Source organism: Nyctibius grandis, chromosome 7 (genome assembly GCF_013368605.1).
Source record: "Nyctibius grandis isolate bNycGra1 chromosome 7, bNycGra1.pri, whole genome shotgun sequence".
Lineage (NCBI taxonomy): Eukaryota > Metazoa > Chordata > Aves > Nyctibiiformes > Nyctibiidae > Nyctibius > Nyctibius grandis.
This window is the reverse complement of record NC_090664.1, coordinates 58,694,365-58,721,801: the sequence shown is the minus strand read 5'-3', so window position 1 is coordinate 58,721,801 and position 27,437 is coordinate 58,694,365. Positions and strand designations below refer to the sequence as shown.

The following is a 27,437-nucleotide window of genomic DNA, read 5'->3' as shown; positions in this document are numbered from 1 at the left end:
CGGGAGGCGGCCGGAAGTGGCGGGTACCATGGCAACGGCGTCCGCAGCCCCGCGCGCCGCCGCGGCCTCCCCTCGCCCGGGCCCGGCGGAGGAGGGGGCGCAGGTAGGTGCGGGGCGGGGGCTGCCCCCGGGAGCCGCCCGCTCCTCCGGGCCTTGTGGTCACACGCCTGCCCCGGCACTGCTGTCCCCGCAGGCCGCAGCAGCCCCCCAGGCCTCGTCCCCTTCCTCCAGGCCTCGTCCCCTTCCTCCAGGCCTCGTCCCCCTCCTCAAGGCCTTGTCTCCTTACTCCAGGCCTCATCCCCCTCCTCCAGCCCTCGTCCCCTTCCTCCAGGCGTCGTCCCCTTCCTCCAGGCCTCGGCCCCCTCCTCAAGGCCTTGTCCCCTTCCTCCAGGCCTCGTCCCCCTCCTCCAGGCCTCGTCCCCCTCCTCCAGGCCTTGTCCCCTCCTCAAGGCCTCGTCCCCTTCCTCCAGTCCTTGTCCCCCTCCTCCAGGCCTCGTCCCCTCCTCCAGGCCTCATCCCCTTCACAGAATCAAGTTGGAAGAGACCTCTGGGATCATCGAGTCCAACCATTGCTTAACCAGGGGCCCCAGAGCTGGACGCAGCACTGCAGGGGGGGGTCTCCCGAGAGCGGGGCAGAGGGGCAGAATCCCCTCCCTCGCCCTGCTGGCCACGCTGCTGGGGATGCAGCCCAGGACACGGGTGGCTTTGGGCTGTCAGCGCACGTTGCCGGCTCATGGTGAGCTTCTCGTCACCCATCACCCCCAAGTCCTTCTCCTCAGGGCTGCTCTCAACCCATTCTCCGCCCAGCCTGGATTTGGGCTTGGGGTTGCCCTGACCATCCTTCTTGCTGCAGCTTTGCAGAAATTAGGTTAATGGTTGCACTCGATGATCTTAAGGGTCTTTTCCCAACGTAAATGATTCTGAATAAGGCACATACCCCTCCAACACTGGCTTATGTCTGTGTAGCAGAGTTTTGTGATCTCTAACCAGCCCGATAACCAGATGAGTAGCATTTCCACACCGGTTACCAACTTTAAAGCTCCGTGTCTGTTTCCATTTCACCTGTACCTGTGCTGCTCCTGCCTTTACTTCTGCAGCACCAGCAAATATTTTGGCAGCTTTCCGTGCATGTCACGTCGAGGCAATCCTTATGGTGACGTCTGTGCAACTCTTTGTCACTGTGCTTTTTCACAGATCATCTATTTGAAGACTGTCTCCGATATGAAGAGCTTATCATCACGGTAATTGAGCACAAGTTTGGATTCTGCACTAGGTGTTGTGTTGGCATCGAGAGAAAACATAGGATCTGCACGTTCCAGGGATTTAAAAATACTCAGTCCGTGGTTCTCAGGTGGGGCTTTACCAGCTGGATGTGTTCCCTGAGCCCTCCTCTGGTGGATTTTAGTCAGCAGATCCTCTAGCCTTGCTGGATATTAGAATCACAGAATCATTTTGATTGGAAAGGACTTTTAAGATCATCAAGCCCACCCATTAACCCAGCACTGCCAAGGCCACCACTAACCCATGGCCCTCAGCACCACATCTACACGGCTTTTAAATCCCCCCAGGGATGGGGACTCCACCACTGCCCTGGGCAGCCTGTGCCAGCGCTTGACAACCCTTTCCATGAAGAAATTGTCCCTGATCTCCAATCTAACCCTCCCCTGGCACAACCTGAGGCCGGTTCCTCTCGTCCCATTGCTTGTGACCTGGGAGAAGAGACCGACCCCCCCTCGCTACACCCTCCTTTCAGGCAGTTGTAGAGAGCGAGAAGGTCTCCCCTCAGCCTCCTTTTCTCCAGGCTAAACCCCCCCAGCTCCCTCAGCCGCTCCCCATCACACTTGTGCTCCAGACCCTTCCCCAGCCCCGTTGCCCTTCTCTGGACTCGCTCCAGCACCTCAAGGTCTTTCTTGTCGTGAGGGGCCCAAAACTGCACCCAGGATCTGGGGTGCAGCAGCCACCCTTTATCACCAGCATATTTTTGCATATCTGTATAAAGAAGGGGTTACAAAGATATGAGAAATGCATGTTCAATACAGACTGTAAACAAGGTAATTGCTGCTCAGAGCCTTGGAAATGCTGGCGTACCCACGGGCAGCACGGCCCTTTGCAGTGCTGTTGGGCTCCTTTGGGCTTTGTTTCACCTATAACCCATCTTACTCAAAGCCTCAGCAGCTGGAAACACAGTTCTGGATGAACTAACATTATCAATCAGGAGGCTGTGTGTGCCTTCACACACACAAAACACTAGACAGAAGAAAATCTGTCTCATATTCCTGTAGTTATTTCACTTTGCAAGGCTAAGAGGAAGAAAATCTTGTGTTATCAAACACCAATAAGCCTGATACAAGAGGAAATCATGACCAGTAAGACCCTTCTCTTTTCACGTGCTCAGTTTTCTGAGCAGAACAATGCTGGAAAGAATTTTCAGCAACTGTTTGCCCACAGTTGCTGTAAATAAAGAACAGAAACTGCAGCTGAATAGTTGTCAACACTTTATTTTTAAACTTGACTACGCTGTAGCTCGCCTTTTTGTAACAAATCACATTACATTTCATTTTAGGCAGTGCAGCATTGTTGATTTTTCCTTGTATTTTTTCCTCTCTAGTTAGAATGGATGCAGTAGAGAAGAGAGCCCATGCGTTCGTGCGAGTCAAGCCAACGGCTGATTTTGCTCAAGATATAATCAAGTTTGGGCCAGACAACAAGGTAGAGAAGAAGAGATTGCAAGTGTGGAAGGGTTGGGATTTAATTTCAGTTTTGCCCACAGAAATGCAGAATTCTTCCACTCCTTAAGGCCACACGTAACGTTTTGCTGCGTGTTGATTCACGTGTTCCTCCCTGCTGCTCTCTGCGCCGACAGTGGCTTGTGGTTTTGTGTTAGTGACTATGGAAAACATCCATCTTGTGATACAGCCACTGGGGAGAACCCTCCCAAGGCCTGGGACTCTGGTCCTTGAGGAATTCCCAGTGGAAACCACAATTCCAGCCAAAGAGGTCTCCCTGTGCTACAGTTTATTTCTATCCCCCCTTATGCAAGTTCCTCCCTTCACCTGCTCTTGCTTAATGAATAATTTCCCTGGGACAGAGTCACACACATCCCTGAAAGGTAAATGGAAGAACTCAGCCACATTTCCTTTATTTAGAATATCTATTACCAGAAAATACCCTCAGGGTCAGTAAAACAATACCATTATTTGTGCTCCGTTCTCTACTTACCTCCAGGTCTTCAGTAGATATTTTTTTTCACACAATAACTGCTGAAACTCTTCATGGCTAATGAAGTTCTTCATCTCTTTTGGGGTTTCAGAGCATAGACATATCCATCAAAAAAGATGCCAAGAAAGGAGTTGTGAATAACAGGCAGACGGACTGGTCCTTCAGGCTGGATGGCATCCTCCACAATACCTCCCAGGAGCTGGCTTATGAGACTGTGGCTCAGAAACTGGTGTCTGAAGGTTTAACTGGCTATAATGGTAATTTGTTGCTATTTTTATTATTTTGATGCTAAGTGGAGAGTTGATCTGAGGGAGACATCCTTTTGATGTCGCATTTGAGAGATGCAGAGGTGCCCTCCTGAGTTTATTCTTTTGCTTTGGAATCTTTTCTAGGCACGATAATGTGTTATGGGCAAACGGGGGCTGGCAAAACTTACACGATGACGGGAGCAACTGCTGAGTACAAGCATCGAGGAATCATCCCCCGAGCTCTCCAGCAGGTATTGGATCTGAATGGGAAAAGAGGCTGGAAGAAATAACAAGGATATCACAGAATCACAGAATGAGGTTGGAAGAGCCCTCTGGGCTCATCGAGTCCAACCATTGCCCTGACACCACCATGGCAACTAGACCATGGCACTAAGTGCCACGTCCAGGCTTTTCTTAAACCCCTCCAGAGATGGTGACTCCACCACCTCCCTGGGCAGCCCCTTCCAATGGCTAATGACCCTTGCTGAGAAGAAATGCTTCCTGATGTCCAACCTGACCCTCCCCTGGCCAAGCTTGAGGCTGTGTCCTCTTGTCCTAGTGCTGGTTGCCTGGGAGAAGAGGCCGACTCCCACTGCGCTCCAACCTCCCTTCAGGTAGTTGTGGACTGCACTAAGGTCACCTCTGAGCCTCCTCTTCTCCAGGCTAAACACCCCCAGCTCCCTCAGCCGTTCCTCGCAGGTCAGACCCTCCAGACACTTCCCCAGCTTGGTCGCCCTCCTCTGGACATCTTTTGTGTCAGCTCTTGCTGATACTCAAAAGTGTTTTAACACAGTGAACATGTTTTATGTTTCTCTCCACCAGTCCGTTGTTTTTTCTTATTTTCTCAAGTGATGATCATTAAAGGAATAAAGGAGCCTGTAAAACACAGTTCCTTTGTACCTATGTTTTACTCCACCGTGACCTCATGTGCTGATCACAGTGATGTTCCAGAGCATCGGGATGGTGTTGGTTCAAAACATGCTGATTTGTCCGTCCCGTTGCTGCGTAGACACCCTGTCTGGAGGCCCACGTTCACCACGGCTCTGAGGGGCCAGGTCTGCTTATCTTTAGGCAGTGATAGTGCAGAATGCTCTTGGCTCCCACAAAGCCAACCGACACGCACGGCGTGGGGCTGACATAATGCATACAACCTGAAACAAAGAGGGGAGGAATTCCATAATGATGCTTTCTTGTCATTTGCTGAGGTGGTTCCTGTTTAATTCTCCTTCCCAAATGGAAGCAGGCTTTCCAAAGTGGGGTTTTCAAAACCATCATTTTAAGAAATCATATTAAAATTGTTGCCTTAGCCCTGTCAGCCCTCAGGCAACCACAGTGCAAAAGTATCTACGCACACGCAGATGCACTTTTAGCTGCTCAGGAAGTTATAAATAGCTTCTCTGGAAAGCCATAAATAGCTAATAATTCTGTCTGTGAACTAGCACCACCACTGACAAACTCTTTGTCTTTGCGTAGGTCTTCAAAGCAACTTCACGTTCTGTCGACCCATTCGTCACTGTCCGAATATCCTACCTGGAAATCTACAACGAGACCTTGTCTGACCTTCTGTCCACCACGACGAGCAACGGGACCAGTGACGTGCAGATGGCTGTGGTGGATGGCCCCCAGGGCGTTTATGTGAAGGGCTTGTCTATACATTCAGTTAGCTGTGAGGAAGATGCTCTGAATCTCCTTTTTGAGGCAAGAAAACCCAAATATTACACTTCATCTGATTGTTATGTTTATTGGCTTAGCTGAGGGAGGAGGCAGTAGAGCAGGAGGTGGGTGGCCAGGATGCCTGGAGGGAGGTTCAACCCTCTTTGTTCTCTTTATTGTGGGTAGAAGAACTGGTAGCCCTTTGTAGCCATGTTCTTGCAAGGAAAATGTCCCTGGCACAGAGATTCTGGAAGATCTCTGTGGAGAAACCCTGTTTTTAGTGTACACCAGAGCAAGTCAAGTGATGGAGGAAATAGGTTGGGGTGAGACCACAGAACGTAGCAGCATTGGGGATTCCAGGCAGCAGTGAAGGCAGCCACAGAACCTGCCTTCAGTTTAAAAGGCTTCTCACCAGCCACCTCCCCAGCCCTTTCAGCAGACCAAGATCCAACAGCCAAAAAGACTTTGTTTTCGTTACCCTGGTTATCATGTAAGGGTGTCAGTGAGTGACTTAGTACAAAGTATACGATATTTGGGATCCTTTCAGACCCCCCAGCTGACCAACACCGGAATTTCTTCCTGAAAAACACACCTGCCTCTGCAAAAAGAGTCTTACCAGGGACATCTTTGGCAGATAGGTTGGGATAGTCTGGTGATTAGCTGATGAGCTGGTGAAGGGTCTGGAGGGTCTGACCTATGAGGAACGGCTGAGGGAGCTGGGGGTGTTTAGCCTGGAGAAGAGGAGGCTCAGAGGTGACCTTAGTGCAGTCTACAACTACCTGAAGGGAGGTTGGAGCGCAGTGGGAGTCGGCCTCTTCTCCCAGGCAACCAGTGATAGGACAAGAGGACACAGCCTCAAGCTTGGCCAGGGGAGGGTCAGGTTGGCCATTAGGAAGCATTTCTTCTCAGCAAGGGTCATTAGCCATTGGAAGGGGCTGCCCAGGGAGGTGGTGGAGTCACCATCTCTGGAGGGGTTTAAGAAAAGCCTGGACATGGCACTTAGTGCCCTGGTCTAGTTGCCATGGTGGTGTCAGGGCAGTGGTTGGACTCGATGATCCCAGAGGGCTCTTCCAACCTCATTGATTCTGTGATTCTGTGATTTCTGATTTCCCTTTATTCTACCAATGCAGAAGTTTAAAAACACTTCCTTGAATTTTGACTTCATTTGCAGGGCGAGACCAACAGAGCGATAGCAGAGCACACACTGAATAAAAATTCATCCAGATCCCATTGCATCTTCACTATTTATATTGAGGTAAGAGCTCCAGCAGTTTTTCTAGAGACTCAAATGGCTGAGGATCTTTACATGTCTGGGTTTTACTGTATTTCAGTTTTGTCTACTGTTAAGTACACTTTATATTCTTCTCCCAGGCAACTAGTGATAGGACAAGAGGACACAGCCTCAAGCGTTGCCAGGGGAGGGTCGGGTTGGACATTAGGAAGCATTTCTTCTCAGCAAGGGTCATTAGCCATTGGAAGGGGCTGCCCAGGGAGGTGGTGGAGTCACCATCTCTGGAGGGATTTAAGAAAAGCCTGGACATGGCCCTTAGTGCCATGGTCTAGTTGCCATGGTGGTGTCAGGGCAATGGTTGGACTCGATGAGCCCAGAGGGCTCTTCCAACCTGGTTGATTCTGTGATTCTGTGATTCTGAGATATTCTTTCTCCCCTCAGTCTCGTTTCAGAGCTTTCTCAGATGTCAAATGCATTCATTCTAAAATCAACTTAATAGATCTGGCAGGCTCAGAGAGACTCAGCAAGACCGGAGTAAGTAACGGAAGAAATATTTCAGTCTATGGTGAAGAGCCCAGGAATGAACGTGAACTCTTGAAACTTTCTTAGAGCATTAGGGCTCGACCACCGAAAGCTCCTCAGGTCCCACGTGACATTCTGTGTTGATCAGAATAGAAATCGCATCAGCCCTGTGACATATACGTAATTTACCCTTTGGGAAGGAAAGCCAGTGGTCCTTGTAGACTTGTAATGAAAAATTGAGGTCTCAAAACTGAAGAAAGCTCTAGATCATGAATTTATTGGGTCTGAATTAGCTCTTTACCCTCCCAGTCAAGCAGAGCTGTACCCTCAGTAAGGCAAATGCCTCTTCTGTGGTTCAGCCCAAAACCCCAGTTGTGCAAGCTTTGCCTTTTGCTCTTTCTTACAGTCTGAAGGACAGGTTCTGAAAGAAGCCACGTACATCAACAAGTCTCTGTCGTTCCTTGAGCAAATCATCGTTGCCCTGGCTGATCCGAAGAGGGACCACGTTCCCTTCCGGCAGAGCAAGCTCACGCACGTTCTCAAGGACTCGCTAGGTAAGAGCTGTGCCTACAACAGCCCCAAATGGTTCCTAGAAAACAGTGTTGTTTCAGTGAGCACACCAAGTCCTAAGGCCGTAACATAGAAACGTGGGGAACTAATTCGTTATTCAAAGGATATCTGGTTTTCCTCATCAAATAAAGCAGCAGGCGCAGAATCACACAGAATCCCAGAATCAATGAGGTTGGAAGAGCCCTCTGGGATCATCGAGTCCAACCATGGCCCTGACACCACCATGGCAACTAGACCAGGGCACTAAGTGCCATGTCCAGGCTTTCCTTAAACCCCTCCAGAGATGGTGACTCCACCACCTCCCTGGGCAGCCCCTTCCAATGGCTAATGACCCTTGCTGAGAAGAAATGCTTCCTAATGGCCAACCTGACCCTCCCCTGGCCAAGCTTGAGGCTGTGTCCTCTTGTCCTATTGCTGGTTGCCTGGGAGAAGAGGCCGACTCCCACTTCACTACAACCTCCCTTCAGGTAGTTGTAGACTGCACTAAGGTCACCTCTGAGCCTCCTCTTCTCCAGGCTAAACACCCCCAGCTCCCTCAGCCATTCCTCGTAGGTCACTTGTAGGCAGCAGACAGTACAAAGCCCACACTGATCAAGCCAGTAGAAATTCACAAAACCTTAGTTAGAACACTTTAAAAAAACTACCACCAAAAAACCCCCCCAGCATGTTCCAAGCCTTTTCAGATGCTCCTCCTTTAGCATCAGGCTACAGATGATAAACCCAAATCCCCAGGAAAGGCTTACGCTCTTGGAACGTACAGCAAGGAGACATGGGAGGAGGAGGCAGCTGAAAACAGGCTGGAGACATTTGTGTGGAGTAACTGAAGTCATCAGAGCTGGGAGTGATGTTGGAGGCATTCTGAGCACAAGTCTTGAGTTGTTGCTTTTAGGAGAAGCAGTGACTACGTCCTGCCAGGTTCCTGCTAGTCGATTCAGGCCAAAGGCTTTTAAAACCCTCTGCTCTGATTTTCCTGGGTTTAGGCTTTCACAGTTTGTATTCCCATCTTCTTACTGCAGCATCACCACATGAGAAACACATTTTATCTTTATTCTGTGCTTCTGTGCCCATGGGAACTTTAGAGGGACAGTTACAAACTGGCTGTGGTCTTCATTGCTTCTTTTTCTCTATTTTCTAACCAGGGCAATGGTTGGACTCGATGATCCCAGAGGTCTCTTCCAACCTGATTGATTCTGTGATTCTGTGATTTTAGTCAGCACATAATATAATACATTCCAGAAAAGGAAACAACAAAAAGCCCCAAATTATATTCTTTGCTTTTAAATTTAGTTTTTTTTCATTTTTTTCCCAGGGGGAAACTGCAACACTGTCCTAGTGGCAAATATCTGTGGGGAAGCTGTGCATGTCGAAGAGACTGTAAGTTGAACTGATTTCTGCAGAATTCAAGTCTTATTCCTGCTACTGGCCGTAGCTTGGCTTAAAGAATAGTCTCTGGAGGGCTGTGGCAGGAGTCCCAGAGAAACATCCTGCCTAATTCATCCCAAACAGTGGAGAGCTCATCTTATCTCAAAGATACTGCTCTCACCAATCTGCTTTGGGATGCAAACGGATACTGGCCCCAGGGGGGGAAATGAGAGCCTGAAATAGAGCAGGAGAAAATCTAAGCACACTGGATGGTGTTAATTGTTATTGTTGGTTCAACTCTATGAATGTGTTGGAATGGTACAGACATACACACATAACGAGGTCGATGGAATCACACCAGTTCACATCAGAGCTGAGCTGGCTTTCAGCTGGTTCAGGAATCAGGAGTAACCTCCTAACAGTCAAGTTTTTTTAATCTGTGAAATAATGAAATTGGTAAAAGTCTCACTGTGTCAACTGTCTCCCACAGCATCCTCCCAGACAAACTGGCTGCCTGGGGCTTGGATGGGTGGACTCTTCGATGGGTTAAAAACTGGCTGGATGGCCGAGCTCAGAGAGTGGTGGGGAATGGGGCAAAGTCCAACTGGCGGCCGGTCACTCGTGGTGTTCCCCAGGGCTCAGTTCTGGGGCCGGTGCTGTTCAATATCTTTAGAGATGATCTAGACGTAGGGATTGAGTGCACCCTCAGGGAATGTGCAGATGACACCAAGCTGGGTGGGAGTGTCGATCTGCTGGAGGGTAGGAAGGGTCTGCAGAGGGATCTGGACAGGGTGGGTCGATGGGCCAAGACCAACGGCGTGAGGTTCAACAAGAACAAGTGCCGGGTCTGACACTTGGGCCACACCAACCCCCTGCAGCGCTCCAGGCTGGGGGAAGAGTGGTTAGAAAGAGCCCTGGGGGTGCTGATGGACAGGCGGCTGAACATGGGCCAGCAGTGTGCCCAGGTGGCCAAGAAGGCCAATGGCATCCTGGCCTCTATCAGGACTAGTGTAGCCAGCGGGTCTGGGGAAGGGATCGTCCCTCTGTACTGGGCACTGGTGAGGCCACACCTTGAATCCTGTGTCCAGTTGTGGACCCCGCACTTCAAGAGAGATGTTGAGGTGTTGGAGCGAGTCCAGAGGAGGGCGACCAAGCTGGGGAAGGGTCTGGAGGGTCTGACCTCTGAGGAACGGCTGAGGGAGCTGGGGGTGTTTAGCCTGGAGAAGAGGAGGCTCAGAGGTGACCTTAGTGCAGTCTACAACTACCTGAAGGGAGGTTGGAGCGCAGTGGGAGTCGGCCTCTTCTCCCAGGCAACCAGCGCTAGGACAAGAGGACACAGCCTCAAGCTTGGCCAGGGGAGGGTCAGGTTGGACATGAGGAAGCATTTCTTCTCAGCAAGGGTCATTAGCCATTGGAAGGGGCTGCCCAGGGAGGTGGTGGAGTCCCCATCTGTGGAGGGGTTTAAGCAAAGCCTGGCCATGGCACTTAGTGCCCTGGTCTAGTTGCCATGGTGGTGTCAGGGCAATGGTTGGACTCAATGATCCCAGAGGGCTCTTCCAACCTCATTGATTCTGTGATTCTGTGGATCAACTTAACCCCATCTGTAACACAGAGAAGGGAATCACTTTGCTCTTTGCCAAGAAAGTTTTATGTAGCAAAAATATATAAACACAGACACCTTTTCTGCAGTTGCCTTCAAGACAGAGTGGATTTTATCATCTCCTGCTTGTGTTCTGATAGCATCTAGAAATATGGGACATTACCAACGAAATAGCTGCTCTACTTTGCATGAAGAGGAGGATTTTCAGGCTGTGGGGGCTTACTCTGAAGATACCACAACTGCAGGAATTCAGCTTGAAGGCCATTGATGTGTGATTTAGGATTTTTAGGATGTGTTCTTTTGATCAGAAAGAGGAGTGGGTATTTTTGAGATCACAGCTCTGGTATGCAAAGAGCTGCCCACATGCAGAAGATAAAAGTCAAAGACATCTTCTGGAGCTGGCTAATGCTGTAGAAGCCAGTGAGCACTAGAAGATATTCTCCTGCAATGAGAAATCCTACACTGCTCCCTGCAGTTAAATAGCTTTTGTATTTCTATGTTGGGGAACCTGATATGCTTAAGGAGTGAAAAATATGAAAATTATTATGAAAAGGATTATGAAAATTGTATCCTCACCAATATCTCTGTCACTTACTTAAATCCCATATTTTTCAGTTGTCTTCTCTTCGTTTTGCTACCAGAATGAAATGGATCACAACAGAGCCAGTCATTAATGAGACATCTGACCAAGAGGTATGTAGAGAAGGGGAAAGGAAGCAGGCATATTTTCTCAGGTTTATTAATATTTAAGATCATGACCTTCAAAACCAGAGGGAAATTTGGTAGCTTAATGAATTACCCCTCATCAGCCAAGCTGGCACTTGCTGAATTTAGTTATGTGATAAAATGGATTAATATTAAACTTCTTCATTGGGATTTAATTAGTTGCCTTGAATATGCTACAGGGTACAGTCATGCAGATGGTCACATCTCCCCTGACACATGGTAATTCTTTCAGCTGCATACATAGGAGTTCTTAATTTTTCTGATATGATTCTCCTCTTAATAGAGAGATTATGTTGTGGGCTACTCCCCTGGTATGTGGGAAATCACCTCCAGTCCTACCTGCAGCTTTACACAACATTATCCCCGTTGCTGCTGGTAACAACATTTTTGTCACAATTACAAAACTTGTTTAAACAAGGAAATAAAGAAAATTATCAGAGTATTTTCGACGTCCTGAGTGCACTTTCATAGCTGAAACAGAGCTGGCAGCAGTGAATGCTCTATGAATTACTGATAGCCCAAAGAACAAGTCTAGAATTATCTGTAACACATGTGGTGTGGGAGAACCCTGCTGTGTTTCCTGGTCTGATCTCACTGCCAAGCAGAGAAACAGCTGGGGGGTTTCCTCTGCCAGCTTCCAGAAGAAGCTGTGCAACAAACTGTCTTTTCAGTCCCTTTCATTTTTGTTGAGATGGAAAAGAGTAGGGTTTAAGGAACCTCTTGTGCTTTGATGCTCAACAGGTCACTTAAAAAGCAGCTCAGTATCCAATTCTCACTGACTCCCAAGGAGATGTGTGTACCCACACCTTTCTGGAAACACATTCTGAATAAGGAATGCTTGAAGATATTCCACATTATGGAGAAATTCAATCAAATACACCACAGGAGACTCCCTCTTCTGTTAAAGTTAATGTCAGAACTCCTACTGAGTTCAGTAAGGGTCAGAGTGGAAACCTGCACACCTCTTTGCTTTCGAGACAACATCTCATAGTCCAGCACCAAATCAGGTACCACATCAGGAAAGCACCAAATGAAAAAGCAGGTGGCCCTTCTTCTGATGGCTTAGGCTGACTTTGCAGGCAGTACACCCAGGACACAACAGAAGTTGGGAGCTAATCAAAGGCAAAGTGACTCCAGACTCACAATTTCACTGCTGCAAACCCGACAGCAAACCCGGGGGGAGCTGGCACACAGCTGTGATGTTCTCTAGCAGCCAGTTTAATGCTGCTTTACAGCAGTTTTTTTTCTCCAATAACATTTGGTCAGTTGCTCACCCTTTTGTTTCCCTGCTAGGGGACAGTGAAGGCTTTGGAGAAGGAGATTATTCTTCTGAAGCAGGAACTGGCCATGCATGACAGCTTGGTAAGGAATAGGCTGCACCATCTTAGACGGGACCTAGTTAAGGCTTTGTCATGATCTTCATTTTGCAGTAGGATCAGTTAACTCGGAGTCCAGTGTGACTGTATTCTTCCTTCTGCTTCCAGCACTTTCTTGTGGGGTTTAGCAACGCCCTGAAGATCCCATGCAGTGAAACTGTCGTAGCTTCAGTCCCCGTCCACTGTAGATGTTTCTTTCAAGCTTTGAAGCCCTCCTCTTGTTTGACTGAGATGTGAAGGGAAATGCATTGCTTTCAGCGTGCTCCCATCATCTGTCGACTCAGATGATGAGAATCACAATCAGAAATTAAACATAAGGCTTCCCTGGGCACAGCAGAGCTGCTGTAGGCACTGGTGAGGCCGCACCTTGAATCCTGTGTCCAGTTGTGGGCCCCGCACTTCAAGAAAGATGTTGAGGTGTTGGAGCGAGTGCAGAGGAGGGCGACCAAGCTGGGGAAGGGTCTGGAGGGTCTGACCTACGAAGAACGGCTGAGGGAGCTGGGGGTGTTTAGCCTGGAGAAGAGGAGGCTCAGAGGTGACCTTAGTGCAGTCTACAACTACCTGAAGGGAGGTTGTAGCGCAGTGGGAGTCGGCCTCTTCTCCCAGGCAACCAGCGACAGGACAAGAGGACACAGCCTCAAGCTTGGCCAGGGGAGGTTCAGGTTGGCCATTAGGAAGCATTTCTTCTCAGCAAGGGTCATTAGGCATTGGAAGGGGCTGCCCAGGGAGGTGGTGGAGTCACCATCTCTGGAGGGGTTTAAGAAAAGCCTGGCCATGGCACTTAGTGCCCTGGTGTAGTTGCCATGGTGGTGTCAGGGCCATGGTTGGACTCGATGATCCCAGAGGGCTCTTCCAACCTCATTGATTCTGTGATTCTGTGACTCAGATAATGAGAATCACAATCAGAAATTAAACATAAGGCTTCCCTGGACACAGCAGAGCAATGGCAGGTGTTCACCAGACTAGTACTCGCTTCGCTGTTCTGTAATTCCCTGATACACAATTGTTCACCTTTTTTCTTAGGTAAATCGCTCGTTGGTGACTTATGACCCTCTGACTGACGTCCAGATAGCGGAGATTAAGTCTCAAGTCCATAAATACCTGAAAGGAGCCATTGATGAAATTGATGTAAGTAGCTTTCTAGTGGAGAGGGACTTAAATACTCATTCCATCCCATTTTACTCCAAGACAGAAGCAAGGAAAATGTCTTCTGAAGAGGCTGTCTCTAACCCCAAAAGCGTTACAGAATTGTAATTTATTTTTTTTTTTTTTGCATGTTAAGGACTATCTCCTTGTTTTCATTCCATTTTTGCTTTTTTGGAAGCTTGAGGAAACTTTTCCTCAGTCCTGAAACCTTTTAAATGGGTTTCTTTAGAACTTCTTTAAAGAATTAGTGTCAAAATTTTGCCCTGCCAATGTCAGACTAAATCTTTGCGCCAAAATATGTCCAGTCTCTTAGAGGTAGGTTCATTAGGGCAGGGTTTCTCAACTTGAAACTACCTGTTGAGTGCAAAATGATTGCAAAAAGAAACAGCCAAAGTCCTGGGTGCACAAATATACCCGTGGGGGCAAACAGGAAAACAAACAAAATGTAAGAAAACAAAAGTCATAAACGCACACGCAGAGTTACTGTGAGGTTTTGTCTGGTTGTGAAGAGAAGCCACTGTGACAACAGCACAGAAGTTGCTGGAAGATTGTTTTCCAAACAGATAACTCTTTAAAAAAACCACTTGAGACACTCCCTCTCGTTTCATGTATTCGTTATCTTCACTCAAAGTCCCTGTTTTCTCCCTCCAGCAGGCAGGAGTGGAGCAGAGTAAGGGCTTACGTGAAGGTGTGTTTTACCTGGGCTGCCAAATGTGATGGGAGCAGGGAAGGTAGAGAAGGACTAAGGAGCTTCACACAGGGAAGGAGGTCTTCAGTAGCACTGAAGAGTCTTTTAGAGAGAGGGTTGAGAACAGACATAGTGCATTTCATAGCTTGGTCCAGGTTTTTGGACCTTGGGAGAGCTGAGTGTAGATTCCTGCTCAGCTACAGACTGCCCATTACTTGTGGGTCCATGCATCTGCTCCTCATCTCCGGAACAGAGATAGCAGAGCCCTCACCATCTGAAATATTTCCATCAGTACAGCTGACCACAGCATGGAAATGCTTACCTGCATCTTCACTGTGTGCATCTCTTCCTCAGATAGTGAACATCAGGCAAGTCCAGGAGGTATTTAAGCAGTTCAAACTGATTGTAAGGTAAGATATCCAAGGTTGATGTGTTTCACAGTAAGGTTTAGCAATTCCACCAAGCTTTTGTCTGGGCTATCACACTTACTATGATGTCTGTGAATCACAGAATCACAGAATCACAGAATCAATGAGGTTGGAAGAGCCCTCTGGGATCATCGAGTCCAACCGTTGCCCTGACACCACCATGGCAACTAGACCAGGGCACTAAGTGCCATGGCCAGGCTTTTCTTAAAGCCCTCCAGAGATGGTGACTCCACCACCTCCCTGGGCAGCCCCTTCCAATGGCTAATGACCCTTGCTGAGAAGAAATGCTTCCTAATGGCCAACCTGACCCTCCCCTGGCCAAGCTTGAGGCTGTGTCCTCTTGTCCTATTGCTGGTTGCCCGGGAGAAGAGGCCGACTCCCACTGCGCTACAACCTCCCTTCAGGTAGTTGTAGACAGGCTGGAAAAAAAATCCTAAAAATGAAGGCAAGCAGCTTCCATGTCACGAAATAGAAGAGAACAAAGAAGAATAAGGGTGTTAGGGGAACCCACCCACTCCCTGCCCCACCAGCCTTTGCAGCAATGGGCTGGCTAGGCAGTAGAGGTTGCTACTCACGAGAGTGACATTGGGACATTGCTGTAGAACATCTGCCTGCCCTCGACAAACTTGTGTGAACACGAGTGTCTGTGGTACGTCATCACACCGGGCAGCCAGACTTTGCTGGGACCCACCACCAAAATGGGTTTCATGATAAAATTTTGCCTGATTATGATTTTTTTAACTTGGGACTCCTTTGATTGTTCTGAATGTGTGGACATCAAAAGACTTCCATATCTAAGAGGCCTAAAGGAAAAAGGGGAGGTTTAGATTGGAGATCAGGGACAATTTCTTCATGGAAAGGGTTGTCAAGCGCTGGCACAGGCTGCCCAGGGCAGTGGTGGAGTCCCCATCCCTGGGGGGATTTAAAAGCCATGTAGATGTGGTGCTGAGGGCCATGGGTTAGTGGTGGCCTTGGCAGTGCTGGGGTAACAGTTGGACTCGATGATCTTAAAGGTCCTTCCCAACCAAAATGGTTCTGTGATTCTGTGAAAAAGAAAGGAAGAGGAGAATGGAAAAAGGTTGCAATGTTCTGGGGAAGAGCAGAAGGAGCAAGGTGGTGTGTTTGGGAATGAGATCACAGGTAAAAGATGGTTTTCTTTGGGAAGCTGATATTGGCAGGGATCACTGCTTTTGCCATGTGAAATGATCCTCCTTGAACCCAATGGTAAGGGGCTGTTTTCTCTCCTAGTCAACAGGACCATGAAGTGGAGGCCAGATTCCAAAGCAAGTACATTCTGATAGACAAAAATGACTTTGCTGCTGTTGCTGCCCTTCAGAAGGTAACACCCCATGCTTGAGCCTGGCCCAGAATCCGTCTTAAATCAGCTCCTTTGCTGCTGGACCTTGAATTGCCTCAAGGTCTCGACTTTTCCCCGTTGAAACCTGAAGCTCAGAAATGTTAATGGGTGTCAAAAAACATGCACAGAGCAGAGATGCACCAGTTAGGGTTAGGCCCATTATCCAGAATAATTTAGTAAATGGGAATGAAGAAAATATGAACTAGAAGGTGACCTGTCTGTCAATCCGTTGTAGACGGCAGGGTCAGATCACCTGCCTCTGCTGAGATCTCTCTTTTAATCCCTATAATTTCTGGAGCAATCCAGAAATTCTATTAATTTCTGGCCCTATTTTAGTTTTCATTTCATTCTTATAGATGTGTTGCCCTGAAATACTTGGTGGTGGGTACAGATTTCTGGATTAGATTGTGCAACAGGATGGAAGAGCTGCTGGGCAAGGGCTGTCTAGCTTTTGTGGTCTGCAGAGCTACAGATCTAACGCTTCCTGGTCTGTGTTTTATTTCTTCCTATTTCCAGGCAGGTCTGGTGGATGCAGATGGTCGTTTGGTGAGGGAAGAGGATGGACGGGATTTGGGGACTAGAACTGCTCCCTTTTCATCCAGACGTGGCGGGATGAAGAAATCCAGGAAGAGCAATGAGCAGCCCAAGTGAGTTTAGTAGCCAGACACCTCTCCCTTTTCTCTGATAACGTGTCACTGCAGCGACCAGTTCTGGTCAAGGTGTGATGGGCAGCCCGTGGAGGAAGGTAGAGATGAAGCCGGCTTAATGGGCATGTGGAAATTCACAGAATCACAGAATCAACCAGGTTGGAAGAGCCCTCTGGGATCATCGAGTCCAACCATTGCCCTGACACCACCATGGCAACTAGACCAGGGCACTAAGTGCCATGGCCAGGCTTTTCTTAAACCCCTCCAGAGATGGTGACTCCACCACCTCCCTGGGCAGCCCCTTCCAATGGCTAATGACCCTTGCTGAGAAGAAATGCTTCCTAATGTCCAACCTGAACCTCCCCTGAATTTTGTACCTCCTCAAGGTTGACATCCCAGTGCAGTGCTGGAAGAGTTTGTGGTGCCCTTATGGCCACCAGAAGCACCATCACGAGGATGGTTGGGGAATGTGTGTGGCCAGCAGGCACAGCCTGGGGTAGGGTAGGTCTCTGTTATGGGGAAGATTCACTGTGAACAGTTTGTCTGTGCATCTGTTACGAATGAGCCAAGACCTTGGAGCACCACGCAGGGTGTGAGCTGTGGACACAGAGGGTGGATGGGCTTTGGGCTGAAGAGCTTGAAGTCAGCACAGACAGGGTTAGCCTGTGCCGAGATAGGACAAGAGGACACAGCCTCAAGCTGCGCCAGGGGAGGTTCAGGTTGGACATGAGGAAGCATTTCTTCTCAGCAAGGGTCATTAGCCATTGGAAGGGGCTGCCCAGGGAGGTGGTGGAGTCACCATCTCTGGAGGGGTTTAAGAAAAGCCTGGCCATGGCACTTAGTGCCCTGGTCTAGTTGCCATGGTGGTGTCAGGGCAATGGTTGGACTCGATGATCCCAGAGGGCTCTTCCAACCTCACTGATGCTGTGATTCTGTGAGAGAGGTGTAGAGTTGAACATGCAGGCAGGGGAACAGTCCTGTGATGGTGTCAGAAGACGTGTTAAACCTGCAGTTGTTCTTTAAAGTGTGAGGTAGAAGGAGATCTGCTAAGTGGAAAGGGAGGAAGGGACCGTGGACAGAGGGGCAGATAAGGAGAAGAGATTTTGAGAGGGAAGGGGGAACCAGCAGTCAGTCCTGAGCAGAGGAAGATCCTTCAATTTCTAGAAGTGAGGTCCCTGCACTGGCAGTTTCTACAACTACTTCTGTGGCTGAGAGCATCTGCTTGGTTCCTCCCTGACATTCCCCCAAAGTCCTTGTGTTAGAGAGAAGGGGAACCACCGAGGCTTTAGTACCCGCATGGCACGGGGGACTCCTCTGTGCAGTTCTTGTTTTAGGGAGATGGAAGGAGATTTGACAAGCGCTTTTCTGTATCTCTTTCAAGTCACACTGTCCCCTATAGATGAGGCTGGTGGTGGTTGTGGAGGTGAGCTGAGGGAGGGCTGGGCTTGATTGAGATGTGGGTTAGATCAGATCCTAGGGGATTCAGTTGGCAGGTTCCTCTGAAGGTAAAGAGGGTTCTCCTGTCTGCAGGCGTGCCTCAATCCAGACAAGGTGGGACTGTTGTCCTTGTGATCCCTCTCTAGAGAGCTAGTCCAGCCCGGGCTCCGTTCCATAGTGTTTGCTACACAAGGCAGTCACAGAATCCCAGAATCGTTTTGGTTGGAAAAGACCTTTAAAATCATCGAGTCCACCCGTTACCCCAGCACTGCCAAGGCCACCACTAACCCATGGCCCTCAGCACCACATCTACACGGCTTTTAAATCCCCCCAGGGACGGGGACTCCACCACTGCCCTGGGCAGCCTGTGCCAGCGCTTGACAACCCTTTCCATGGAGAAATTGTCCCTGATCTCCAACCTAAACCTCCCCTGGCACAACTTGAGGCTGGTTCCTCTCGTCCCATTGCTTGTGACCTGGGAGAAGAGACCGACCCCCCCTCGCTACACCCTCCTTTCAGGCAGTTGTAGAGAGCGAGAAGGTCTCCCCTCAGCCTCCTTTTCTCCAGGCTAAACCCCCCCAGGTCCCTCAGCCGCTCCTCATCACACTTGTGCTCCAGACCCTTCCCCAGCCCCGTTGCCCTTCTCTGGACTCGCTCCAGCACCTCAAGGTCTTTCTTGTCGTGAGGGGCCCAAAACTGCACCCAGGATTCGAGGTGCGGCCTCCCCAGTGCCGAGCACAGGGGGACGATCCCTGCCCTAGCCCTGCTGGCCACACTAGTGTGTGCAGCTGCACAAGACACAACCCTGAGCACTCAGGAGCTCGGTCGCTGGCTGTCAAAGCCGTAGCTGTGGCAGTCTGCCCGGTGGCCGTTGTTTACAGAGCTTTGCCAGCAGTTGGGCATGGAAAGCATCTCACACAGGCTTTGAGGAGTTTGAAAAATGCCCTTAAGAGGTCAAACCAGGGAAGGCAGTAGTCAGTTTTGCTTTGATCAGTCTGGACTGAGGAATGTAGAGACTTCTAGCTACCTTCTGCTGCCAGATCCAGCCTGCTCACCAAGAACAACGTTACGCAGCACAGAGCGCCCATGGGAGTGTGACGTTCTCCTGAGGGACTCCCCTTTTGCCCAGTGTGGTCTGTGTTGAAACAAGAGCTGGTGTTCATGGAGGCATCAAAGCCATCTCGTAGAAAAGTCAGCATTGACACATGCCACTTTGAACTCAGTCTTTCTAAATAGGCAAGACTTAAAAGCCACGGGTGGCAGCATTGTAGAGCTGGCCAACGCACGCAGCGATGGGGTTTGGTTGGCAGAGGTGACTGGTGTGTGCTGGGAATGCAGTGAGGAAAGAGCAAGGGCGTTTCTGTTTAACAATAGGGAGGAACAGGATTCATTATTTTCCTGGAAATTCAGACCATTAAAGGTCCACTTTCCAGGGCAAACTCATTTCTGAGGCATCTCCTGAGGAACGTGGTTTCTATGTAAATAACTCTTTCTTCTGGGAGTAATACTGGGGGAAAGTGGGTAGAAGGTTGGCACAGAGATGGTACCAGGGTGCCGCTAGCACAGCGAGCTCCTCAGAGGGCCCATCAAAATACCATCCACAAACCTCACCTGTGGCCACCCTGGTGACCTGTGTCGCGTTGCAGGGTGGAACAAACTGACCTCCCCATGTCTGTGTGTGTTCTGATGCAGCTCCCCTCCACCCAAGCCAGAGGCATTGGAGCAGTTTAAGGAGGAGTGTGGGAGTGAGATCAACCGGATCTTTGAAGAGAACAAAAGCATCCTCCTTGCCAGGAAGAAGAGAAGCAGTACAGTAGCGCAGAGGATCAACTTCATCAAGCGTGAGATGGAGGACATCAAAAAGGCTCTGGAGGCTCAGAAGCAGGAGCGGTGGCAGCAGGGTAGGTCGCTGTGTAGAGACTGGCCAGTGAGAAGCTGACAGAATCATAGAATCACAGAAGCAACCAGGTTGGAAGAGCCCTCTGGGCTCATCGAGTCCAACCATTGCCCTGACACCACCATGGCAACTAGACCAGGGCACTAAGTGCCATGTCCAGGCTTTTCTTAAACCCCTCCAGAGATGGTGACTCCACCACCTCCCTGGGCAGCCCCTTCCAATGGCTAATGACCCTTGCTGAGAAGAAATGCTTCCTGATGGCCAACCTGACCCTCCCCTGGCCAAGCTTGAGGCTGTGTCCTCTTGTCCTAGCGCTGGTTGCCTGGGAGAAGAGGCCGACTCCCACTGCGCTACAACCTCCCTTCAGGGAGTTGTAGTTGTAGACTGTAGATACCCTACCCCAGGCTGTCATGTGGGTGTCCTTCTGCAGAGCCCCATCCCTCCTCTTCATCTGCACGTGTCCACGTTCAGGGAGAACCGATGTCTGAGCGGGTTCAAGAGTTCAGCAGTGATTTCTGCCCCACGCCACTCCAACGCTGTGTTTGGAGAAAGCATGTCTAAGGAAATGTCAGTTGTGTGGTTAACCTCACTGCAAGTGGGTAACTACCGTGTGGTTCCACATATAATGACTGTTCTTCGTCCCTCTCCACCCTCATGAGAAACCTTTGTGTCCTTTTCTTACCCTGCAGGAGAGCATGTTGATGAGAAAGGACAGATCGTAATTGATGAGAAGGAGTTTTTACTCATCGTGAAGCTGAAAGACCTGAAGGAAGAGTACAGGTCTGGTAATGCTGAACTGCAGGACCTGAAGGCAGAAATCCAGTACTGCCAGCATCTGGTGGACCAGTGCCGGAAGAAACTCATCTCAGGTACTGGCTGGCCAGGGCAGTTTCTGAACAGCCTCCAGTTAACTGGGGTGCTTGTTAGCAGCTCACTAGTGAAGCACTGAGAATCATAGAATCATGGAATGATTTGGGTGGGAAGGGACCTTACAGACTGCCTCGTTCCACCCCCCTGCCACGGGCAGGGACATCTTCCACCAGACCAGGTTGCTCCAAGCCCCGTCCAACTTGGCCTTGAACACTGCCAGGGAGGGGGCAGCCACAGCTTCTCTGGGCAACCTGGGCCAGGCTCTCACCACCCTCACAGCAAACAATTTCTTCCTCACATCTCATCTCAATCTCCCCTCTCTCAGTTTAAAACCGTTCCCCCTCGTCCTGTCACTCCATGTCCTTGTCAAAAGCCCCTCTCCAGCTTTCCTGTAGCCCCTTCAGGCACTGGAAGGTGCTAGAAGGTCTCCCCGGAGCCTTCTCTTCTCCAGGCTGAACAGCCCCAGCTCTCCCAGCCTGTCTCCAGAGCAGAGGGGCTCCAGCCCTCGGAGCATCTCCGTGGCCTCCTCTGGACTCGCTCCAACAGCTCCATGTCCTTCTGTTGGGCCCCAGAGCTGGCTGCAGCACTGCAGACGTTTGCTGTTTGTTTAAACACACAGGCCTGGCCTCCCTCAATATCTGTGTCATCCTAGAGCGAAGAGGTCATCTCAGAGCTAAAACCAGGGGCAAAAGTCAGCGGTGTTGCCTCATGCCCACGGTGCCTGCCAAGAGCAGGGCTCTGTGTTTAACCTCGTTTATCCTTCATGACTCCCACGACACGAAGCTGCTCCATGGGCTCTCCCACTCCGTGGGGAAACGTGCCAGAGGAGCAGAGCAGAGACACTTTGTAGCAGGGATCTGGGATAACGCCCGGGATTAATAAGGACAGAATTCCTGCTGCGTGCCAGCACCTGCTGGGTGTTATCACTGGCTATTATGGGATAGAAAGTGGTTGTGCTTCTTTAGGACTTGGAATTGAAATGTGACCCCCAAATGTGCTGACCACTCAAAATGGCCAGCTCCAGGCTGGGTGGCTCGGGGACGCAGGAGCAGTGCCACCTCGTGGGCAGCCACCTCTGGGGCTGCACAAGCCCAGGGGACTGTCCCCAGGGCCAGCTACCACCTGGGGACTTTGACCTTGTGGTAGCAGCAAGATGTTCTGTTAACCCTTCATTGAGGGGGAATATATATATATATATATATATATATATATATATATATATATAAAAAACACTTACAAATACCTCAGGGGTGGGTGTCAAGGGGATGGGGCCAGACTCTTCTCAGTGGTGCCCAGCGACAGGACAAGGGGCAACGGGCACAAGCTGAAACATGGGAAGTTCCATCTGAATATGAGGAGGAACTTCTTTGCTGTGAGGGTGCCAGAGCCCTGGCACAGGCTGCCCAGGGAGGGGGGAGTCTCCTTCTCTGGAGATATTCAAACCCGCCTGGACACGACCCTGTGCAACGTGCTGTGGGTGACCCTGCTTGGCCAGGGGTTGGGCTGGATGATCTCCAGAGGCCCCTTCCGACCCCAACCAGGCTGGGATTCTGTGATTCTGGGATAGGCAGCAGCCTGCCTCAGCAGAGGTGATGCCAGCTGACCGTGCCCCATCCTTTTTAACTAATTTTCCTAATAGTTTGAAACTCAAGAGCGTGGAGTCCTGACATCCTGTCTTTGAGTATAAGAGCACTGAGGTCCTGCCTGATCCACGGGCAGGGAGCCAGAAGCAACCCACCCTTGTCTCTTTGGTCATTCCAGCCCTGTTTATTGCCCCCCTGCTTTGCTTTGCAGAGTTTGAGATCTGGTACAGCGAGTCCTTCCTTATCCCCAAGGATGGGCAGGAAGCTCTGAAGCCCGGTGGCAACATCAGACCTGGAATGATTCCCATCGACAGAGTCATGTGCCTGGTGAGTTGTCCTGGCAGCTCTGCTTATTCTCCTTAATAGCCACACGTGGCATGGTAATGAGGGCACAAGTAAGCCCGTGGGAGGAGGAGGGCATGGCAGCTCTGCTCCTTTCTCTCAGCAGAGTGGCTGGCATTGAAATGCTATCTGCTGTGGTGCAGAGAGCAACTATCTGGAGATCCATCTTGCTTTCACATTAGCTTTTAAGAGGCTAAAATAGGACAGAGTGATTGAAGTGCCCGGTCATCTGCTGACTCTCAGTAATCAGGCAAAGTGCCCTGAGGTGCAAGGGGCAGTTGGGAGGCTTGTTTCCAGACTGTATGAGCTGTAATATTTACAGCTAAACTATTGTGTTTCGGGTGGTGGCAACTGGTACTCAGCCTGCCCTCTGCTTAGACACCACCACTTTGGGGTAGCCCGGGTCTTCTGTCATTCCTGGCAAAGCACAGTTCTCTTAAGCTTCTCAAGCTTGGCCAGGGGAGGTTCAGGTTGGACATCAGGAAGCATTTCTTCTCAGCAAGGGTCATTAGCCATTGGAAGGGGCTGCCCAGGGAGGTGGTGGAGTCACCATCTCTGGAGGGGTTTAAGACAAGACTGGCCATGGCACTTAGTGCCCTGGTCTAGTTGCCGTGGTGGTGTCAGGGCAATGGTTGGACTCGATGATCCCAGAGGGCTCTTCCAACAAGAGATTGTTGGATCAACGGTCAATGAGGCAAATGGGGTCGGTTGACCTCTGTGTCTCCAGACGTGTGTTTTTCACGTGGAGTGGGGTCTGTCTTTCTGCTGGCAGGAGGAAGACGAGCAGGAGAGGTTTGAGCGGATGCAGGAGACAACGCTGCCAGCCTGCCCAGCTTCGGTCTCATTGTACAAGGCAAAAATGAAGACTGATCAAAAGGTAACCTCAGCTGGGCCCAGTTCCACGTACCCCTGCTGATGTGCGTTGGGAGAGTGGTTCTGTGCCCTGCTGCCACGTGGGGTGTAGGACTCTTCTGGAACGGATGCTGGTTTGGCCGTAGCCTTTTGAAAGACGCCGGTTTGGTTCTGTAGCACAACTAAGCTCTTTGAAATGTTCTTTGGCTGATGTAAAGACCCCATCCCATGCTGGTCTTCTGCTAAGAAACAATCTCAGTGCTTCTCACTTCTAGTTCCTTCCTGGGAAGGGCTCACCCTAAGGTACCACCAAGACCCTGAGCTTAGCAGGACTTCAAAAGGATTGGGTTCAACACCTTCAAGAAAGATGTTGAGGTGTTGGAGTGAGTGCAGAGGAGGGTGACCAAGCTGGTGAAGGGTCTGGAGGGTCTGACCTGCGAGGAACGGCTGAGGGAGCTGGGGGTGTTTAGCCTGGAGAAGAGGAGGCTCAGGGGTGACCTTAGTGCAGTCTACAACTACCTGAAGGGAGGTTGTAGCGGGGTGGGAGTCGGCCTCTTCTCCCAGGCAACCAGCGCTAGGACAAGAGGACACAGCCTCAAGCTTGGCCAGGGGAGGGTCAGGTTGGACATCAGGAAGCATTTCTTCTCAGCAAGGGTCATTAGCCATTGGAAGGGGCTGCCCAGGGAGGTGGTGGAGTCACCATCTCTGGAGGGGTTGAAGAAAAGCCTGGACATGGCACTTAGTGCCCTGGTCTAGTTGCCATGGTGGTGTCAGGGCAATGGTTGGACTCGATGATCCCAGAGGGCTCTTCCAACCTCATTGATTCTGTGATTCTGTGTGATTGGGTGTTTACAAGAGTGACACACTCTATCAATAAGCATTTTTATGGAAAACATCTCAAAACCAGAGCTCCAGTGCTCGGGAGGAGAATTCCCCAGGGTTTCTTGTGCCCTCCTTGGAGCCTGCTGGGATCTGCCGCCTGTAGAGCGACGCTGGTGTAACGGGGTTTATTTGGGTGGTTTTATTCCAGCACCACTTGGGAAGGTGTTTATTTTTCCCCAGGAAAAAAAACTTTTACAGGTGAGAATTCTGCTCTGAAAACCAAGCTCACATTAACGATCCTTTTTGGTTTTCTGTTGCCAGCACACGTCCACCACAACCACGTCACCCCTCGAGCGAGTGTGCAAGAAGCCCGGGCTCATCACAGCTGACGGGAAGAACAAACCCCTGTCGTTCCTGCACGTTGTGTAGCAGGTTTAGGCTCAGCCTTGACCCTCGCTTCTTGACGGGGTCTCAAGTCCCACCTTTGCTAGTTTGATGCTGTCAAGGTGCATCCTGAGAAGCCAAGGGTGGGTGAGAGTGAGTCCTCCCTTGGATCGAAGCAGCCCTGGGGTGTTTGCTCTCCCAGGGAGAGGAAGGGGCTGGAGAGGCGCATGCAGCAGAGAAGCATTTGCATCAGCCTGGCGTTAGACGTGGCAGCAGGGATTTACCCCCAGCGCAGCAGGAATGGGGCAGCGTTTACCCGCAGCTTTCTGGGAGGGTGATTCAGAGCCAGGGTGAGACCACGGTGCCCAGCAACTGGAGAGCTCCAGAGGGAACTGTGCTGCTGAGCCAGGCTGCTCTTATCTTCACCCGCTGAGCGGAGCGTGCCGAAGGCCTGCTGAAGTCCTCCTCCTCCTCCTCCAGCACCAGTGGAGGTGGGAGGGTGACTCCAGCTCGGCACGTGCCAGGCAAGTTTGTATACAAAGTACCCAGCCAAGAGAGTCCCATCTCCTCCTGCCAACAGCTCACAACCACATCAGTCTTGCCAGGGCAGAGCCGGGCCCCTCCTGCCATTTACCCAAAATGATGAGAGACGTGAGACCTCGCCGGGCTCCCCCCAACCCCCAGCTCGCCCAGTGCGGGCAGGAGTCGCTCCTTTACCCCTCCAGGAGCCTGGGGAACCCTGAGAGCTTCAAAATTATTTGGGGAGCTGGAAGAATAAGGCTGAAAGCCCACAAAGGCTTATAAAGCTGCTGGAAACTCAAATCTAGGCTGAATTTCCCAAGAAAACGCTTCCACATGAACCGAGCTAAGCCTTCTCCTCCCTCCACCCCTCCTTTGCTTCCCCCTCGTGCTTCCGCCTGGGTGCTGCTCGCTGCCACCCTCCCCATTCCTGTGGGTCCCTGTGCTGCTGCTGCCCGCGCCGTGGTCCCAAATCTGGGGAAAAAAAGCAAGAAATTTCAATTTTGGACGCTGCAAATGTTGTTTTGAGGCTTCTGTGTGAACGGGAAGGACCTACCGCACCCCGAAAGCAGGTGGGTGTCCTGGGAGGCTCTGGTCTCACTGGAGGAGCTCTCCCCAGCGTTTGGGAAGCTGGTGAAATAAAATAACCCTGGACAAGAGCAGTTTTTAACTGTTTTGTGGCATTTCTCTCTGAAACGTGGCCTGGAGGCCAGCAGGGCCTGGGGGCCTCGGTGCCCTCCTTAGAGCAGGGGATTGGGGTGGGCACGGGAGAGCGGGTCTGGGCGGCTGGCAGGGGCCTGGGGCGTGCTGGGGTCCAGGCTGTGATCCCAGGGCTGTCCCAGGTGTGATCCTGGGGGTCCCAAAGATCCCTGGGTGCCAGGAATCCCGGAGGTGTTGGTGTCCTGTGGTGCCAGTGTCTGGGGGTGTGGGTGATCCCGGAGGTGCTGGTGATCCTGGGGGTGATCTGGCAGTGCCGGTGATCCCGGTGGTGATCCCAGGGGTGTTGGTGATCCCGGGGGTGATCCTGGGGTGATCTCGGAGTACTGGTGATCCCAGGGGTGCTGATGTCCTGGGCTGCGGGTGATCCTGGGGTGCTGGTGCCCTGGAGTATGGGAGATCCCAAGCGTGCTGGTGATCCCAGATTCCTGGGGCGCTGGTGTCCTGGGGGTGACCCTTGTGTGCTGTTGGTGACCCCAGGGGTGCTGGTGATCCTGGTGATCCCTTGGTTGATCCCAGAGGTTATCCCAGTGTGGTCCTGGTGTGGTCCCAGTGATCCCGGGGAGCTCTCCGTGATCCTGTGGCTGATCCCAGTGTGGTCTCAGTGATGCCAGGGAGCTCTCGGTGATCCAGTGGCTGATCCCAGTGTGGTCCCAGTGATCCCGGGAAGCTCCTGGCAGTCCCGTGGCTGATCCTGGTCTGGTCCCAGTGATCCCGAGGAGCTCTCGGTGATCCCTGTGTGGTCCCGGGGAGCTCCCTGCGGCCCCACAGCTGATCCCGGTGTGGCCCCAATGATGCCAGGGAGCTCTCAGTGGTCCTGTGGCTCATCCCGGTGTGGCCCCGGTGATCCCGGGGAGCTCTCAGCGGTCCTGTTGCTGATCCCTGTGTGGTCCCGGTGATCCCGGGGAGCTCCCGGCGGTCCCATAGCTGATCCCGGCATGGCACCGATGATGCCAGGGAGCTCTCAGTGGTCCTGTGGCTCATCCCGGCACGGCCCCGGTGATGCCCTGCCTGCTGCCGGTACGCTCCCGGCCTGTGGCTGGCGGTGCCGCTGCCCGCCCCGGGGGGAGCGGAGCGGAGCTGGCTGGCGAGCGGCGGCGCGGCGGCGCGGCGGGGAGGAGCCGGGCGGCCGGGGCGGACTCGGCGGCGGGCGGCGGGCAGGGCAGGGCACGGCGCGGATGGCGGGGCCCCGCCGGCGGCCGCTGCAGCGCGGGGCCCGCCGGAGGATGTGAGGCGGCGGC

At 51.3% G+C, this 27,437-nt stretch overlaps 1 protein-coding gene across 2 annotated transcripts; it reads left to right on the top strand.

The window, feature by feature from the left end:
• The first annotated feature begins 18 nt into the window (after positions 1 to 18).
• On the top strand, positions 19 to 26,129 carry KIF9 (kinesin family member 9). 2 transcript variants are annotated; one of them, XM_068404403.1, is made up of 21 exons: positions 19 to 103; positions 1,195 to 1,241; positions 2,609 to 2,709; positions 3,311 to 3,476; positions 3,612 to 3,718; positions 4,941 to 5,165; positions 6,292 to 6,375; positions 6,793 to 6,885; positions 7,280 to 7,427; positions 8,753 to 8,817; positions 11,021 to 11,098; positions 12,425 to 12,493; positions 13,531 to 13,635; positions 14,696 to 14,751; positions 16,018 to 16,108; positions 16,643 to 16,773; positions 19,903 to 20,111; positions 20,797 to 20,976; positions 22,772 to 22,887; positions 23,675 to 23,779; positions 24,898 to 26,129. In XM_068404403.1, the coding sequence occupies exons 3-21, from the start codon at positions 2,614 to 2,616 to the stop codon at positions 25,003 to 25,005; spliced, it is 2,232 nt and encodes a 743-aa protein (XP_068260504.1). In that variant the 5' UTR covers positions 19 to 103; positions 1,195 to 1,241; positions 2,609 to 2,613; the 3' UTR covers positions 25,006 to 26,129. The 2 variants fall into 2 exon arrangements, with proteins under 2 accessions (XP_068260504.1, XP_068260505.1); XM_068404404.1 differs by lacking the exon at positions 6,793 to 6,885.
• Positions 26,130 to 27,437: the final 1,308 nt, after the last annotated feature.